Here is a 20,249-nt window from a genome sequence, read left to right as displayed (position 1 = left end):
GTATTTTGCATTTTGTATTCATATTTAAAATATATGTATTTCAAATAAGTCACATCTCTGAATATATCCTACCATTCAACTAAGAGTCCATTCTTATGTATGACAAGCAAACAATATTTAAGCAAAGAGAACGTGGTCGAGTAGTGATCGAAATCTACCATGATTAAAAGCCTCTACATTGATGCTGATATTCATTGGCCATGGGGGATTAATCCTGTTACAGATGTTACCAGCTGCAGGAAACGACATGACCACACTAGTCAACTGTTTAAAGTCGGTTATATTATAATAAATATAATAATATCAGCCCTGTATTATATACTGTCCCAATGTTGGGCCCGGGCCTCCTCTACTACTGAGAGGGATTAGGCCTTAGTCCACCACGCTGGCCCAGTACAGATTGGTAGACTTCACACACCCTATAGAGAAATTCCTATAGAGAACTCAGGTATGCAAGTTTCCTCAGGATGTTTTCCTTCACCGTTAAAGCAACCGATAATTCACAAATACACACATAACTTTAGAAAAAAGGTGTGTGCCCTTGGGATTTGAACCAACGGACATTCATCTCGGCAGTCCATTCCACAACCCACTAGGGTATCACTCCTTTTTCGTTGCAATGCACGTCGGTTGCAATGAGAAAACTAGACTATAAATCAATCAATAAGTCCACCAACAAATGATATTAAAATTTATGAAGAATTTTCATTCAAACGAAACACAAAAAATACTTACCAAACACAATTTTTTATATTTTCTTCTTCTTTTATATCATGGCTGCCAATGTTAATCTATCGGTGTTTTCCCGAAGTCGAGTAATAATAGTGGATACAAAACAAAAAGAGACTAATCAGATATATTTTCGAATATTTTTATATATTTACCATAAGATTAATGAAAACCATAAATAAAGCACACAAATACAATTATGACATTTATTTCCTACGTTCCATTCCATACAAAATTTCCTTAAAAGTATACATCATTGATTTGTAGAAAAATTATATGATTTCGAATTGACTATCTAACGACTATTTATTAAATACAAACATTTCAAAGATCTACTCACTGAGAAATACCATTATGTGGTTAATACGAATATCAAAATCATTTTACCGCGATCACAGGCGACAAAGTCGTACGATTTATATCGGACTTAAGTCGTGGAGTCAACGGCGTGACGTCACTATTTTCAAATGTATTAAACTATTACTTTTACTGTATCGCAGTATCAAGGCTGTATTTTGCCAATAAATAAACTATACAATTCGTGCATTAGCATTACATATCCAAAATATTTGCTAATAAAATATCGTAGTTTTTCAAACATTCAATACATTTTTAAAACAACAGCAAATCCACAACCACTTGTCTTTATTCATTACACTATTCATAAACGAGTATACGATTATTTAATTTAGTAGTGCTCATAAGTTAATTAATGTACCGCCACACAAGGTGAACAGAGGTCTTAAACTGATTGCATCGCTATAAATGGACCAAACACAGACCGAATTTATACTTGCTATAATTACGAATGATTGTTACCTGCGTCAAATTCTTAAACAGTTTTTTTTCAATTTCAACTCTTCCAATTTTACACTCAATATGAAGAATTACGTACAGTCAGCCACAAAAGTAGTTCAACGTTCAATTCTCCAAATCGCCATTACACGTTAAGTTTCTTTGAAACATTTTTTTTTCTTTGAGTGAAGTAAAGTAAATCTCTTTTTATGAAGGAAAAAAGGGTGACGAGTACAGTACCATGCAGTAATTTATAACTCAGTGCTGGATGATGTCGCTACTGTAACAGACATTCATTATAAGCACATCGTCTCAATTCACAGAAAATTTTACCTAACTCCATGATATAAAGCTTAAGCATTTTTGTATTAAAACAAACTCCTCAAATATTTCCGTTCAAAACTTTGGAATGGTATGTGCACACGGCATACTTCATACTCGGCGACTGACTCGCAAACGCACAAGGTCGCTGCAATCGCGAACTTTATGCAATACCAAATATGGGGGGGGAGTGATAGGGCGTCACAAAACACACCACATAAACACCCACAATGCCACCAGTTTGTCTGGGGTTTCAGATTTTAACCAAGGTTTTATACTCAAAGTGATCCGAACAGACCGAGAAAAGACCCCAGGGAACAGAATCTGTAAAACGTTTCGAAAGGCATAAAATATTAGGAAGTTACTAGGTACAATTTTCAAGTATTTTGAGTAATTAAAATTGATTTTACGGGTTCAAACATAAGAAACATAAAGCCTGCGTTTCGGGGCCCTATCTAACTCATTCTATTTTTTTTTAATTAAGGTTACTTTAATAAAATATAACTAAATACAAAACACAAAAATAATGCACAACAATATGACGGTATTCAGGAGATAAAGGAATATAAACAATACATTTAAAAAAATAAAAAGATCTTGGATTACTCGGCCCGTATACAATATTACAAGGTAAAAAAATATAAAAAGTAAATATTAAACAAAATATCTATTTACAACAAATTGAAAATTTCAAAACGGCATATACGTTGTTGATAATACTGACGCAACAAGTAAATTAAATGACTTATAATTTATTTTTGCAAAAAAATATATTGGTAGGAACACAAAATGTGAGCGACTATACATCCACAATATCTATCGAACTGGCAAAACTTATTTAAATTTATAATAAACAGTGTAAAGAAAAAAAATAAGTATTACTTTTCTTTTCAATGAATTTCTTAAGTTATTATAATATTACAAAATATTCCATATTTTCGAAACAAATTTAACAACCAGTTTCTTTTGCTAAACCACCAGAAACCCAATTATTTATTACCTTGTCTTTTTGTGTTACGTTTGTAACAAGTATGTTTCTGTCCTTCATGAACAATTTTCTATATCCCGCATATTAGTTTCGATATGACATTTACCGTCACACCGAATATATTGTATTTAACGTTACTTTTCGTTGAATATAAACAAGATAAATTGATTTAATTTTCTTTCCGTCGTTTCGATTACTGCACACTTCATAGTTACGGAGGGGACTTAATACGTAGTGTGTACCTTTATTTTTTAATTATCCGTACTAAAAAATTATTTAACCGTAGGTTGCGTTCCGTATCTTCTAGCCTATCTAGTATCTTGAGGCCTAACAGTTCGTTTTTTGGGTTCCGATTTCATTAGCAATATATCCGGATCCCAAGCCTGTCTTGTTAGTAAAAGCCTGTGCATACTTCTACCCATCTTCTCTATTCAAATTTAAATGTTGTTTAATCCGTCGCGAATGATCCTAGGTAGTAGGTATCTAGATGATTTGCAAGGGTATAAGAGCCCAAAAAGTCTACTGCCAAAACTCTAACTCAGCCTTTCTAGGTTGATTGGCACGTCAATCAACAATTAAGTAGATATTGTAACATTAACTTTTAAATGTTAAAATATAAAAATATCTGTAGAAAATAAAATTACCTAATGTTTATAATAATATTATAAAAGTATAAAACAATAAACTAAAAAGTAAAATAATATAACAGACTTATAAGTTTTAAAGAGAAAAAGGAATATAAAAAAATATAAATAAAGATGAATAGTGTCACAGTTTATGTCCCAAATACAGGATGCACTAAACAACTCCGTGCAGAGACGGTTGCGCAGTACGACTAGGCTCTTCTTGCCTGAGGAGTTAACTGTTACACGGGGCGTATGCCCATAACCGTCTACATGCCCGGGTGAGCGTGTCCAGCAAGAGCAACAACGACGTGGGGTGTGGCAGCTTTAGTGCCACCTTTCAAATACATAATAGGCTACCGGACTAATTTTTGTCCTTTTACGTTCATCAAATATTTACGTTATATAAATTATAACACAGAAGGAATTATTAAAATCTGGTAAAAATTCAACAAGTTATAAGTCTTTGAATTTCGGTGAAAGTGGTATTTAGCAAGAAACAGAAAAGAGACGAAATACACACATTAGACGTAAAAGGGAATTACGACGCATGCGAATGGAGGAGATGAAGCGAAAACCCCACAACGCGCCCACTTCTGCACGTTACAATATTTGAAATATGAATCACTAGCTCATTTTATAACTAGTTTTCATGCAGTTTTTGCAAGAGTGCTTCTTTTTTCTATTATTAACCATTACATATAGAACAATGCACAAAATCAAGCATAGGCCGGTTCCCTATTGTCTTTCGGTGATGTGCATCACCATTATAATAGGGTATGCCTATGAGGCGACATACTTTTTTATATATGAAAAAATGTACGGCAATGATTCTTACAGCTGATTTCAATTAACTATCCAAATCTCAATCTTCAATCCGATTCAATTGAACCAATTAAAATAAGTCATTTGTAAGCACGTCAAAAATGCTTTGTTCTGATTGGCCGAATTTGTTGAAATGTCGTAAAAAGCGATTGGCATCGTTTTCGAAAATGGCGGTTAGCTAATCACCTAGTTATGTCCATAACTGAATTTGTCCGTGTTGCTGAAGTGAAGATGTTGAGGTAGATATGTGGATTACAACGCTGGATAAGATCTGAAACGATCTGCACTCGGTATTCTAGGAGTTAGAGATATCGCGAACTAGAGAGCATAACATAAACAAAAAGACCACCTGATTAGGTTGTCAACCAGGTACAAGAACTCCAAACCCAGAAATGACTAATGAGACCAAAAATTACGTGGACTAATGTGTAACAATAAGATAGGATAGCATGCAATGATTCCCATATTGTCATGGATAGAAAGAAATAAAAAAATAATGAAGGCTGACTACTCATCCCATCACCAGGTGAGATGAATAGTAATAGAGAGATAGTATGTCGTAAGGCGCAGTAAAATAAGTAAATACTCCAAAAAGTGCTGTTTCTTAACAGCATGTATAAAGGTAAAAAAGCGATGCTTCAAAATAGCCTTTGTACAAACCCTACAAAATACGTGGTAACAAGCTTATTTTGTACTTACGCGTTAGTGAAAATATATTTCCTCCAATATACAAAAAACTTATAAAATTACGAAGCATAAAAATAATAATACATTAACGAGTTTATTCAGCCACTAATGTCAATAAAAAAACGCAATCAATTCTTAAAACAAAATGATTTTCGATCACATTTGACGATAACAGTCGCAGTGCACATAATATACGTACCAAATTGCCATCACCGGCGTCAACAAAATACAACGTTAAAATTATTCAAATAAGATTCAAAACAATTTGCCATGTGCGTACCGACAAAATTCGATAAAAATATATAAAATTTTTCAGTAATAAAATATATAAATTACTAACATTTCAACAGCCAGTTTCTTTACTAAAAACAGCAAAGTCAAAGGCATGAGTCACGAAACGTCGCAAAGACATCTTATAACTTATTGTCCGTAGAAACTGACCGTTGATGTACCTTTATTCAGCATGCTCAATTAGTTACTTGACTGAATGCTCTAAGATCTGACGAAGTCCCACTGGTTGTTCGAGTAGTTGTCGCAAATCACCATGAGTATTGGCTCCGCTCTGTACGCCCGCTCAACACCTAGGCACATGCCTGCTGCCGTGTTATATACAGGACTGCCGGCCTGGAAGGATTTAATAAAATGATTTTTAGAAAAAAAAACATCCACATTAAGTTTTGTGAAGACAGGAGTACTAATATTTTGCAGGTATTAATGAATGTGATAGGGCAGGGATGATGCATCAACAAGCGTGCCAGTGGTGGCACGTGATAAAAAAAATCGGGGTGACGAGTTATATACCAAACATTGTATATGTGTATTTCTTTAGGCTTCACTTCCTTCACTTCCTTTCACTATGCCGAACCTTGATAAAAAAAAAAAAAAAAAATTTAGTTAAGTCATATAATAAGTCGCTGAAAAGGGTGCTGAGGATGGATAAACCCGGTCCTGGATGGCACGCTACAAGTCACTTTTTTTTCTTCTTATACATAATGACACGTCAATCATTAAAGGTTAGGTGTATATTTGACACAAATTTTATATTAATTATATTATCAATCTGGGGCCTTATTCTGTAAGATAGTGTAAACGCGTAACGCGGCCGTGTCATGTTATCTTCGAGAAATGTGCGTGGAATGGTATTCTGTAAGCCAAATTTCTATAGTCCTAAACACGATGCGTTGTGTTACGTGCTTGTTACGCACTGTCAAAATAACATGCGGGATAGAGAATAAGGCCCCTGACTGAAACTTTAAAGAATGTTTTGCCTAGCAGAACGACTTTTATAAGTTAACACTATAATTATCTTTGAAAGATTACGTTCATCAACAAAGAGTATTAGCAAGTACTCACGGTCCCCTTGTGCTTCCACTCCTGCGAGCCGCCGAGCTCGTGACACTTGCCGAGAGAGGGCGCCACACTGTTGGACGCGTCCAGGCACAGCATGCGCCCCAGCACCAACTCGCTGCGGTCAGTCTCGAACCACATCTGGGGAGGAAGAGTTTATATTTTAAAACGAAATTAAATGGCCACGGTAATAGACCTCCTGCACTTAATGGTATGCTGTGTGTGGTGCGAGATAGTGTTGAAAAAAGGAAGCTTTTATTTAATATCATTTTGCTGTTAAAGATAAACAAATATACTAAAATAAATTAAAAATAGAAAGAAAAAATATAATACTTATTAAAACACATTTATTGTTCACCTTTGTATACATAACTAATTTTTTTTAATACTCATCATTATTAGAAAAATGTGTTCATAAAGCGCAAGAAGAAGTATATTCCTATAATATATACTGACAATACTTGTAGGCTACATTGAATTCGATTAGCTCAAAATAATTATCATCAGCCCGATGTAGCTTACTTTGTTTTATATATTATGATTATTATGTCCTTTCTTTTTTTGCTATATTATTTTTAAAATATTTTCTTCCCATATAATATAAGAATGAATCGCTGAATGTCTTGCTAAGCACAAATCTCGAGAGCAGCTGAACCGATGTCGCTAATTCTTTTTTATAATATTCCTTGAAGTACGAGGATGGTTGTTACAGAGACAAAAATTAAGAAAATTGCCTGAAAAAGTTTAAAAACAACACTTTTCTATACTCCCATACAAAAGATTCGTAATAATACTTAAAAGTCAATTTGAACTTTAATACCATACCATAAAGTTTAAGTATTAGTGTAGGGGTTCTGCGAAGGCAAAACAATTGAGTGACGTTAGCATCGTATAAATATAAATGTCAATATGTCGACTGTTAGGCGGTACGAAGTTGGGCGAGTCAGATAGTGTAATATATTTGTATCTGCACTTTGGAAAAAATACTGAATTAACCACCAATGTCTCAGAGCGCAGTGCATACATCACATACATAACAAATTAACTTAAGAATATTTCCGTTTGACACATCGCTTACATTAGAAGCTCGCTCGATTCTTAATTTCGTTTATAAACAAAATACTTTTGTGATTGCCATCATCGCATACCAATGTGGGATGTCAACATTAATCCGATCCATTCTCCCTCATGGCAACCCTCAGATGAATTCACGCGATTTTTTTTACACTTTAATGTAACCTGTATGTATAGTATCAGTCTTACTTATAGCCTTGTTTTAGCAATAAGTGATTAAGTATTGTTTAAATAGGTGTCAAAAACATCACCAGTTTCCTAGTTTAAACCTTATTAAGAGGCGAAATGGCGGGTTTTGACTTACAGCTGATCGAGTATTTTTTTTAACTAAGCATGGCTTAGCGAAATGTTTACAAGACTATATGTCTTGTATTTTCTTCTATGTTTTATTGGTTGTTCAATAAAGAGTTCTATTATTATTATAATAGCCCACAATACCTGATTCAGCGTCCTTATACAGTTGGCAAGCACGAGACCGCTGCCTTTCGTCTTTATATCCTTCGCACTTTGCATGCAGAGCGTAGTATTTTTCAGACGGATCTGATACGAATCTGTGTAGTTGCGTTTCCTGAAATTAAATTATAGAGAATGTCGGAGTGAGTGATGTGACAAAAAAAACTGATATCCTCTACAACAACCAACGTCAGAAACCCATATTTCGATAGCTCCTGAGTAAACTGTCGTATCTGGAAAAATGGCTATATTGACGTTTTAGCATTTCGTTACCTATGTACTGTTTACTACCAAACCCATTTAATTCAAAAGTAAATAAACGAAAAAAAAGCTTAATTAAAAATCATTTACTAACGTTTTTAATGGGTTTGACAACAGTACCTAGATAGAGAAACGTTAAAAAAGTGAATATCGATATTTTTTCAGATTCGATAGTTTATTTAGGAGCCATCGATTGGGTTATTAAAACCATTACTATTCGTGACATGACCCTGAAGTGGTGTTCATTCATTCAAGGTGCAGAGAACGTGCCTACTAATGCCATGTAAGGACTAAGGACCTCTTCGAGCCGCAGAGCCCGTTCGTATAGTTGCACGCGCCTATTACGCCTATGTTTGACTATGATGTTATGATCTCTAATGTGGGCTATTTATCTAAAGACGCACTATCATTTCGTCATTTTGCTGCTAAAGGAGTAAATTATAATATACTATTTGCAAGTTCTACAGAAACGTATAGTAATAAGTATATTAGGATTTGAGTAAGATAGACAATGGAACTCTTCAACAGCATGTGACAAAAAACCGACTTTAGATATAGCTAAAAACCCAAAAATAGTCTAACTATACGTATAGTAACTTTATATTTGGTGTCTGTGCCTAATTCAAAATTGCAGCTAAGTTATGTAAAGAGAAACGACAAAAATGTTCAGTATGTCTGATTCAAAGTCATGCCAAAGATTGTAAACGATTAAACACTACTGCCTACCAATGGCGAAGCGTCCCTACAACCCGATTCCTATCGGCTTCTCTTTTAGGTTTATCTACGTTTGTCTTAGTTTTTGTTTTCTCTTAAATTGGCCGCGATATGTTATCTAAGGCATTTTTTTTTACTCTGGTTACCTTTTTAGAAATGTCACCCTTCGCCACTGCTGTCTACACACCTGGAATGCCACGGCTGGAACTTGTTCTTGTCGACATCGTTCAGCGCCGCCATCCTCTTCTTGGCTGCTGTATCATCGCCCGCCTCCAGTTCAGGGTAGATGTGCTCCAAGTACCACTTGAAAGACTTGCACTGCAGCCGACTGCGCAGTGCCTCCCGCTCGGATATGTCTCCTATCGACACGTGGGCTGCCGAAGGGTTGTGTTCTATCACCTTTTTCTGTAACAGATTGGGCAAGTCCAGTGAAATGTTAGGGGAGCGGAAGTTTTGATGTTTGTCTATCACGCCAGAACGGCTGACCTGGACGAAATTAGACACAGAGATCTTGATACAGCAGCGTATCCAAAGCCAAGTTGATTATAATCTGGATTAGCACGTGGGTTATTTTTTATTGAGATGTAAAGCGGGACGGTAAGTGATGTTTCGGGCCGATTAGAAGAAACCGCAAACAAAACCCATTAATACATAGTTTTGGTTGCAACACAATATTAATGATTACATGCGATCGCGACGCTTACCAGCGCACGAATTACGTGTTTCACCATACAATAAAGCACTCACCACAAACTCATCCATCCACACGCGGGCCATCCTCATCGAATTGTGTAGCATATAATCTTCCTTCTCGCCCACGCCATAAGGTCGTCTTTTCCTGAATACATGGCCGACGCGACTGCACGGGATCAGCTCCAAGGAGCCGCCGCACATCCAAATCTAACATTGAAATATATAGAAAAATTAGTACTGAACAAACCGTATTAGCTTGTAATAACTAAAAGGCATATCGGGACCGAAAATAAAAATATTACAGTCACTTGAACCGTGGGTAGGCATGCAACCAGGGCACCCACATTTTGCAATGCGTGTTCTGCCTCATGATGTAAAAAGGGGCGAGCACCATATCGGACACAAATTCTAGACTCCGGGATACGAACGGGAGACCTCAGAGCGGTGATCCTACCGCGCACGAAATATAACTAAGCCACCGAGGCGGATGAGGCAGTAACTCGCATATATTAATAGGAGATTCACCGCAGTAACTGACATGAATGATAAGCTTGTAATTTGTGTCCACTATAAAGATGTAAGATTATATTGATGGTTCCACTGGAGGTAGGATATGTTTTATATCAGCCCAGATAGCGACCACCGTACACAGGGTGTTAAAACTCGCTACAATGGCTCACATAAGTGTATCGCGTTCCGGGATCAGCCTGTGTATATCCGGTTCCAACAGGCCGGCATAATTGTGTCGACTGTCGAGGGGTAATCTCGTCAGTCGACGTTCTATTGGACCCCACTCCACGCACCATCAGGTACAGTGGAGACACCTTGCTGCACGTTTAAAAATATTCATTCGCAATTGCTATAAAGGTCTACTTATCGACACTTCAATTGTGTGGACGCGCGTAGTCAAGACTTATATGGCACTGTAGACCGTTTACATTAAAATATGAATACAAAATACAAATAGTAAAAAAATACTCTTAGTTTGTTCGCCCGAGACAAAAAGGCTAAACAAATTTCGATTCAGGCTCTAGTTGAACCATATTTAAACTCCAGAAAAGGCAAGTTATAAAATAAATAATCATCAATGTACATTTATTCAGCTAAAGAAATTGTGCTGATTGAACATGTGAATAATAATTAGGAAAATAATTGCGTTTTTGAGTTATTAGCATTCAAATAGATTAGACTATCGCATGGCATAAAAACATTAGAAAATCGTATAGCACGAATGAATTACTTAGAAAAATAACAATCGCTGCGCGCGCATATAAAATAACAAAAAAGGATTAGTCACAAGAAAGTATCTAGAGGCGAAAAACAAATTATATTTAATGTTAATTAAATGTAATCAATTGTGCTAACATATTTAATTAATTTATTTTGTATTTGGGAAACACATAGAACAAATACAACTAAACACACAAAAAAAAACCATAATCCAATTATATCTAAAACTTCGTAGATATTTGGTAAATATAAAATTATTTTGAAAATGACACTACTATATAGGTAAGTACTTTTACTTAGATTGCTCGCATGACGTTAAGTGTTGCCAGTATCTTAAACCATAGTAACACCACCCAGAAAGTTAAATAACAGAAAAAGGTACCTTACTAAACATAATATCTTACAAAATTTTAATATTTAATTTAGCATTCTAAGTAATATTTTACTGTTTACAATCATGAAGCTTTTAAAGCGATCACATTTCTTGGCTCATACAGAATAACTAGCTATATTTCGAGCCTTCTTTTTAATGACATCTTAACCGATATGTCATACTTTTTATATGAGAAGTTTTTTATTTATTAATATATTTATAATATTAGTACAGTATCTATATAGATTAATAACCTTTAAAAATATTGCAAATAAATCATAAATATTTTAGGAATAACAGAGTAAATAACGCCCTTAGAATTTATAAACACACTATATAAGTAGAGTTTAAACTACATCGAATGTATAACAGTAACACCATTTTCTTGTTCTTGTTTTTATTTTCTTTATATTTTCCATCATTATGGAAACCATAATGGCATTCAAACCAGCCAGCTAAATTGATATCATATAAAACCTTCAACAAATTAATATAAAATAAATTTTTAAAAATATTCTTTAGTCAATTTTCGAAATGTCGATTACGATGTTCCCCTGAAAAGGCTCGATTTATTGCCGCTCACGATAAACGATCCCAATCCCTTTTTCGATCTATCGCGGTAATGGACCAAGAATCGCAAAGCTTTTTGTTGACACGTTCAGAAATCGCACCCTTAGAACTAAATGGCCTAACACAAAAAAGAACATTTGTGGGAAAGGAGTAAAAAAGATTTGAAAACAATATAGAAGGCAATTGAGAATTTAGAATTGGGCGGTCGTCGAAAGTGAGAATTTCTGTTTCTATACTATAATTTTGTCTTGTCCTCGCCATAGGTTCATAGGACATGCTTGGAAGATCGTTCTTTAACAAAATCAGAAAATATATACATTTTCAGTTAGGTCACTTTATTCTAAGGGTGCGAAATGCCTTAATTTGAATGATGTATTTTTGAGATCGGATCGACGATTAGGATCGGGATCGTTTTTTGAAAACGACCGTTAGTGATACATACCCTGAAAGATATCTCGAGGTTCTCGCCGCCCCACACGTTCATGCCGGGGTCGTACTTCCCGATGTAGTTGAAATATTCTCTATAGATGGCAAACAAACCGCCCGCCATTGTGGGTGACTTTATCGGCTTCACGAAATCTTCACCGTCTTAAAATAATATGCATAAATTATGTTAGTGGAATTCGGTTCAACCAATCTATTTCTGTGTTATAAAAATATATATTATCTTCAAAGGAAAGTAAATCATGAAATGGTAATTAAACTTAAAATCATTGAGAAATTACAAATGAGCTCGTTTTGACTATCTCGATACTAAATTAATAGTTATCTTATAAAAACAAACTCTCCACGCTGCCTTCTACGGAATCCGAGTAGCCACTTAACCGCTGACCAAAACGGAATTCAAAATCCACTCACCCTTAAGAGTGCCTTTCGGCAAGTTATCCCATTTGAAATGCAGACCCCAGTTAAACCCTCCCCTGACGAGCGGGCTGGCGGAGTACTCGAACGTGTCAGCGTTGATGACGTCAATGACCGGCGTCACCGCCCGCGGCGAGTACTTCACGTTGACGCCGTCGACGCCTTCAGACAACCGCGTCAGTAGCGGCTGCAGCCAATCCACGTTCACTTCTATGTGAGAGTCGAGGAATACTAGCACCTGGAAATATTGCTTTGATTCATGTTTGCGAAATATTGCTATGAAAGTTTAAACGATAATATTTTTTTAACAAATTCACTGAGATTTACAGCTGTTGTATTTTAATTGACTATGCCATCTTTCATCCCAACATTTGCCTGCGAATCCGCCCGCGTGAAAATGTGTTTTCCGGGACAAAAAGTAGCACTCGGGAGTAATATAGCCTATATTAGTGAAAATAAATTTAAAATCGATTTAGTAATTCATGTGACTACCACATTCAAACAAACAAAAAAACGCTTCAGCATTATACCTATATATTAGTATAGATTGCTTTGCATATTTTTTAGAATTTATAACCATACAAAAAGTACAGTATTCAATTTTGTATCGCATTTCAAATAACCGTACATTGCAGTCAAAATAATCATACATTTTTTTAATGAAATCAGTGCCCTGCTTACCTCTCCCACACTATTATCAGCGCCGTACAGCCGCGCGCGTATCAGCCCCTCTCTCTTGCTCGTCCTCAAAAGCCTAACATTAAACCCTTCTCTCAGCTTCAAATTCTTATCCGTAGTCTTCTTATCTACATTATTGTCATCATTTATATAATCAACAACGTTCTCCACATCCAAATTATTAGTTTCAAGCATTTCTTCATCTTTCCTCATCCTATTGTTTAATTGGTTGACTAATTTATGAACATCGTCGTGCAAATTCTCTAAATCACTGTAATCGTCAACTAGTATTATCTCTTTGAGGTATCTTTGATCAGTTTTGTCTAAGATGGAATATACTGATCTGGACAAGGTTTCGAAATGTTCGTTGTAAAAACAAATTATTATGGAGACTTTCGGCAACTTCTCGGGAAACTTTTGGGCGCGACACCTGAAATGGATGTACATAGGTATCATCAGTGAGTGGATGATGTAGCCTCTACAATAGTGCTGCATAGCCTCAAATAAGGTTTAGATAGTAGACACGGAATCTATGCAATCCTTCCGAAACAGCATATCTTCAGGACAAAATCAAAATGTTTTATATTGTATCTCCATCCGTTACCTGGCCTGATCCCTGATTATTTCGAATGTGGGGCAAAATATTAAATCATGCAATGTGCAAGATGGCGTTAAAGTTATTTTCACTGGAAAATCATATTATGAAAACCCAAATGGTTGTTGCATCGAACCCACATCCCCCCATACTGGTTACATATACACTGAACAAAGATCAAAATTTACCATAATTATTTGAGAGTACAATGTCCCGAGATACTTAGACACACGCCTGTCTCATATTTCACCAATTACGAGTTTTGGAGATGTGCGAAAGGAAAGCAAATAACTCTTATTGTTTATTTAATGACACAGTGTGTAACATCACTTACTGCACTTACAATTTGTTTCTAGTGTCAGGTAGGCCTCTGTGATTGCCGATTCTCTGCGAGACCAGAGTGTTGAAAGCATGAAGGTTATAACCTTTGTCACGGATCCGTACGTCTTCTGCATTGCGTATGAGCCCGAACTGCTTGTCTATAAACACGCATAAAGGCCAGATATAACGAAACAAGTGATTTGTAGACTTGAAAAACAAGTTCATTAAATTCTAACGCAACTTATTCGACGCGTAATAAATTTTCGTAATTTGGAAAGAATATCAAGGACTGGTTTTTTAAATTTATACATTGTCTTTTTATTATTTACGTTCTGCCCTTCTAAACCAACAACTATGATTAAATTAAATATTCCTTACTTACAGGAATATTTTTTGTACAGACTTAGTATAAAATCAAAATGAAAGATTAAACTTTAGCACAATTATTTCAAATTTGACAAAACTATGTTTAAGAAATAACAAAATATGTAATATGAGGAAATAATTCGAAACAATCCTTCTAGCAGCTAAGGTGTACTGGAGCCTATTTCATAATGTGCAGTTAGCCACAAAATTACTTGAACAAATTCAAAATTTCATATCAAATTTTTAAGTTTTCCAGCCAAATATGTATGACGGAAAACTCTTATATGCGGACGCAGCCGCAAGCAAAAGATAGTCATTCATATCAAAAATAACCACCAAAGAATTCCATGGCATTATTAATTACAAATTGCAAAAAAACCACCTAAACCATTATCAGGATTTGCTGACTTCTTCATTCCAAGCTGTTTCGCAAATTTCTCCTTCAACATCATTTTTCTTTGATAATCGGATCTTATTTTGTGAGATTTCCACATATTTGCTGAGTACTTATCGCTGCCCGATTTAGGATTGTCATACAACAAGTTCTTGCCTTCCAAAGCTGCAATAGATTTGTCATTGTTCTTTATACGGTCCTTTTCGTCAGTGTTAACAAGACGGTAATGTATCTTGTTCTCTACTTTGCCTTTAATTTGATTACCTAGAATTTAATAACACAGCTTTCAATTGCATTTAAGTGAGCTGCTTAGGGTTATTTTTTAATTTTAATAAATGTATTATAAACTCTATGCAAATAAAAATCATACTGTGGGTCTATACACACAATTCTTGCGTGAATAAATGTAATTTTCAAATGGTTCCAGGTATAAAATGGATATCTCATAATGTTTTCTGAATACAATGTTTACCAGAACAAAATGAAACTATGCTAGCATACTGCTGTTTAGTGACAGATAAAGACAAGCCAGTGCATAAGACTTTATTAAAATATACAGGGTGGATTTTTGAGATGGGACAGCATGGGTCATTGCTTCTTATGGACCTGGATTGTCTTTAATTCTTATAAGCAACAAAAGAGATTTTTAACAAATCTATTTAAAAAAAGGTTTAAATTGATTTTGTTACAGTATTTTTTTTTTAAATCATGTGTGTATTCTTTGTGCATTATTCGTTCGCTTTAACGGTGAAGGAAAACATCGTGAAGAAACCTGCACATCTGAGAAGTTCTCTATAGGAATTTCGAAGGTGTGTGAAGTCTACCAATCCGCACTAGGCCAGCGTGGTGGACTAAGGCCTAATCCCTCTCAGTAGTAGAGGAGGCCCGTGCTCAGCAGTGGGCGAGTATATAATACAGGACTGATATTATTATTATTATATTTTTTTTTTAAATCTGTGTAGATGATTTTAATGAGTTAAAAATGGTAAACAGTCTCCTAACAGACTTTTCTTAATACTATAGTGGTTAAGGCAGCTGCTGTTATTGCTTCTTGTAAACCATCCACCCTGTATATCCACAATAATATTAACAAAGTACTATGAAAGCCCATAATGAAATATTGAATTTCATTTATATTACAGTACCTTAATTGAGGCACAAAGTACAATGTACAATATAATATAGTGTTGATGATAGAATAAAGTAATAAATTATATCTCATTTTAACTTAATGGAAAAATTAAAAGCCCCTTTTTATTGCTTTGAATGAGGAGACAAGCTTGCGGTTCGCCTGATGGTAAGTGATATGACCATACATAAACAGCAGAAATATCATTCAACACATTGAATTGCAAAGTATTGTTTGGTATTCCACTGCATTTGCCATCCTGAGACGTGAGATGTTGTCTTATTAAATCCAGTAATAACACTGGCTACAATGCCCTTCCAACCAGAATATAACAGTGAATAGACACTGCTGCTTGGCGGCAGAAATACACATTGCGGTGCTACCTACCCAGGTGGACTCTCACATATGGGAGACCTACCACCAGTATGTCTAGCACAAAAATTCAATTTAGAAAACTCTGGCATATGATTGCCAGTCAATATTGGATTCTATGAATAATGTATATTTTAGCCATTCATATAAAGTCCGCTAAATCTATATTTGCTGTGTTGTAACATAAATGCGGATATTGTGTCACTAATTATGTAATTATCAGAAGAAAATCTGGTAAATATTAATTACAACATTTAAAATTATTATTTGAATACATTTAGCATATATTATGGAAGCTTATGTAAGTACTCTAACATACAGCGGTATGTTATGATACTTTTACAGAATGTTCCGAAAAATTTCCTAATTTTATGAAACACTTACCACTCATATTCAACAACCAATATAAGTAGAGAGATATAGTCCATGTCGCCGATGCAAAAATAATTCCCCACAAAAATGAGTTATTGATCTTTCCCATTTTAGATATCTCACAGACCTTGTGTAAAGACCAGTTTTAGAAATTAGACACAATTCATTATTATTGACCCGTAAAGATCTAAAATCTGTACACTATATGATAAACTAACTGTTCTATTTTCCCTATCTGATGGACGTACGGAAGTTCTTTATTGTTTTCAGTTAAAATTTATACACGAAAGTCTCAAAACAAGACAATGCTGATTTCTACAAATTACAAAATTCAGTTTGCACAAAATAGAATACGTCGGCCGTCGCAAACAATGTCAATGTCAAACGTCAGGATGACAATCAGAACATGACAATTGACATTAGACTTTTTTTGGAGAGCCTAAAGACAGAATGATGCAGCCTAATAATAAGGTATTGATATTCTCAGTAATGACAACGACATGTTTTTTTCACAAATTAGATGCATAATTCTGTGATATTATATGACAGAAAAAATTTTTTTACTGAGCGCAAAGTATTCCGTTTTCACTTACACTTTACGTAACTGCAATCACCTCATTTTATTTTTAATGGGAAAATTATATTTTCTTACTGTTGTAAGCTATGAAGAATAATATAATTAGTCACAATATATCGTATTATCTTATGCCTATAAATTCTTATATTATGTTGCATAGTACTTGTGGTATAACCAGTAGCATAGCTTGCCATAGAGGGGCCCTGTATCTATATTTATTGGGGGCTTTTCAAGGCAGTGCGAACTTTTGGGCGCCCGCTTAGTTTAATGTAGGTATGAGCCAAGAGGAGCTTCAAAGCTCGGGCGCCTCGTATCACTGATATGGCTGATACAGCGCGGCGGTAGCTGTTCTCCTGGGTATAACCATCAACATATTTTCATTTCTAAAAATGTTTCAATCCCTGTACTAATTATAAATCATTGTTTAGTATTGATCGTTTATTTGACTACACATACTTAAGTATAATTGACAATATTGGATTTGATGAGTGACTAATATTTAATTTATTATATAGAAAAGCGGCGATAGCCTAGTTGGGTGTGAAACGGAAAGCTGAGATGAATGTCCGCTATTTCAAAACCCAAGGACACCCCATTTCTAACTTTTGTAAAATTATTTTACTTGTGTGTATTCTTTATAAATTATCGCTTGCTTTAACAGTGAAGAAAAATATAATGAGGAATCCTCTTTTTTTTTTGGTTTCGCGGAGTAAGTGCCTTATGACTACCGCCGAGCCTTCATGGGGGGCGACTTGGTGGTTAAGTTTGGATCACCGGGCCTTACGACCCGGCGTTGAGAGCCGCCCGGATTTGATGACCTTCAGGCGAACGCCGAGTCGAAGCCCTAACCTGGATACAACGAACCAAATACCAACTAAAACTCTGCGTTGGCCCTCTTCGGCGCATTGGGGAAGGCTGCGGTCTTCCTCTAAAGGAAGGATCGTAGGTCGTAGTCGGCGGCCGTTCTTCCGCGGTGCCGCCTGTTGCGGTCCGTCTCCTAAGAGGAGAGGGGGGGGGGGGCATAAGATCACATATCTAAGACATTCGCATGAAGCTAGCGTGGCGGACTAAGGCCTAATCCCTCACAGTCGTAGAGACCCGTGCCCAGCACTGGGACAGTATATAATACAGTGCTGATTTTATTATTATATTGATTTTATTATTATTATAATTATAAAAATGACGTTTTTTATTTTAGAACGGCTTCGTGGATTTTGAATTTTAGTGGTAGAGGTATTCGGTATTGCATTTCGTGGTGCAAGGAAGGCCGAACTCGGGCCGGACGTTGCGGCGCGGCGCAGTAAGCCAATGCGGCCATGCGCGGGCCATCGACAGGAATCAATAAATCACCGAGAGTACCTACAAATTTATCTGCACCAATAAAAACTCAGTCTACAACAGAAACCATGCGGAAAATTCCAGTCTTACAACATGATAATCATATTTACTTCAGATATAAAAATCACAATAAAACAAGTATGATAGCCATATTTATTTCATAATTCAGTAAAAATAACAACAAAGAATATATTCCGCACTTGCTCATCCAACTAAAACAACTGTGTCGCTAAGGAATTTGTACGGTGGTACTTCGAGATTTGTAGGCGCTGGGCCTTTACGACTTCTCCCTGCATTGTCATAGTGGCTGCCGTGACAGGGACAATAGAACCCTCCAGACCAGTCACCTGAATTTGGTATGGGAATACATCCTAAATGAGTGCATACTCCAATAACAATGAGCCATTCTTGCTTAATCATGCGGGCTTCGGGAGCCTCTGGATCGCGTAATGACGACAAGGGAGTTTTTGCTTCAAGTTCAATATCAGCCGCTGTTCTGTTTTTCACGAACAAAGGCTTTCCGCGCCATTTGTAAGAAAGGCAGGCGCCAGGCGGTATTTTTGTGAGGTCGACTTCTATAGTGGCCATTGCAATAATATCAGCTGCAGCGCCCATGAACGTAAGGTAATGAATGGCCTGGGATTTAAGTGCGTAGGAACCGCAGAGTAAACCAAAAAACCCTACCACGTACACGTGACCTGGTTTCTTGTCTCCTTCGCCCCAGTCGGTTTTTCTCACGTCTTTAAATTGTTCCTTTCTGTATTTATCGAAATTGGGATACTCCAAATCCCGGTGGAAACGTGGGTAGTCTTTTTGGAAGCACACAGGAGTCCATACATTGAGTCCTATAGCGGCTCGAAGATTACCAGAATAATAAACATTTTTTACTACATTTTTGCATCCATTTGGAGTTTTATTTCGTCTTTCCTCGTCAGGCATGAGTTTTATAACATTAAGGCCTGAGGGAGAAAATCTGAGAGAAGCTCTGGCACTCCTGGACAAAGAACTTCCTTGTATAAAATTAATTGTGTTAATCATTATAGAACTGCACCATTATTCATAAATCAACCATTTTAAGTATTGCATAATACTTAGCAATAAAAATCTATCCTTATTGGACGGTTTGTCAATTAGTAATGACAATGTCATTTAATGAAGTACAATAAATACTACTTCATATAAATACCATCGAGGTGTATAAAGGTAAACATGAAATGCAAAGAGAATTATAATATTATGCGACCATTATAAATCTGTAACCCCATAATTCCACCTGAGTAGCTGTCCGCTATATTATCTCCTACACCCAAGCTTGCCAATCTAAGACCATAATAAAAGAAAAAAACAAAAATTATGCATTAAATTACATCTTTAGAATCTTCAGTTACAGGCGCGCAATCATACCTAAGAGCCAAAAAGACTTATATTTGTATTTTCCTTTCCAAAACAACCTGTTTCGTAAAATTTTTGTCGACAACTAGTTACTACCCACGGGACCCAACTAAGGCGCATGAATAAATGAATGAATTGTTCTTCCCTGAGTCTTTCTTCTATGACGTCAGA

General features: G+C 35.8%; 2 protein-coding genes across 3 annotated transcripts; both read right to left on the bottom strand.

The window, feature by feature from the left end:
- Positions 1-921: 921 nt before the first annotated feature.
- LOC115448522 (polypeptide N-acetylgalactosaminyltransferase 35A) lies at positions 922-17,137 on the bottom strand. Of its 2 annotated transcripts, none has more exons than XM_037444018.1 (11): positions 16,784-17,137; positions 14,887-15,162; positions 14,161-14,296; positions 13,226-13,652; positions 12,542-12,782; positions 12,126-12,271; positions 9,565-9,717; positions 9,005-9,222; positions 7,828-7,957; positions 6,322-6,456; positions 922-5,592 (listed from the first exon to the last, which is right to left on the bottom strand). In XM_037444018.1, the coding sequence occupies exons 1-11, from the start codon at positions 16,878-16,880 to the stop codon at positions 5,461-5,463; spliced, it is 2,091 nt and encodes a 696-aa protein (XP_037299915.1). In that variant the 5' UTR covers positions 16,881-17,137; the 3' UTR covers positions 922-5,460. The 2 variants fall into 2 exon arrangements, with proteins under 2 accessions (XP_037299915.1, XP_037299916.1); XM_037444019.1 differs by having other exon boundaries at positions 14,887-15,063.
- A 1,679-nt stretch (positions 17,138-18,816) lies between these two features.
- On the bottom strand, positions 18,817-19,842 carry LOC119190855 (ubiquinol-cytochrome c reductase iron-sulfur subunit-like). The gene has a single exon (XM_037444043.1). It carries the CDS (start codon positions 19,722-19,724, stop codon positions 18,891-18,893), a length of 834 nt encoding a protein of 277 aa, XP_037299940.1. The 5' UTR covers positions 19,725-19,842; the 3' UTR covers positions 18,817-18,890.
- Between the last annotated feature and the right edge of the window lie 407 nt (positions 19,843-20,249).

This window comes from Manduca sexta, chromosome 27 (assembly GCF_014839805.1).
Source record: "Manduca sexta isolate Smith_Timp_Sample1 chromosome 27, JHU_Msex_v1.0, whole genome shotgun sequence".
Classification (NCBI taxonomy): Eukaryota; Metazoa; Arthropoda; class Insecta; order Lepidoptera; family Sphingidae; genus Manduca; species Manduca sexta.
The sequence above is the reverse complement of the archived record's forward strand: the minus strand, read 5'-3'. Positions and strand labels throughout refer to the sequence as shown.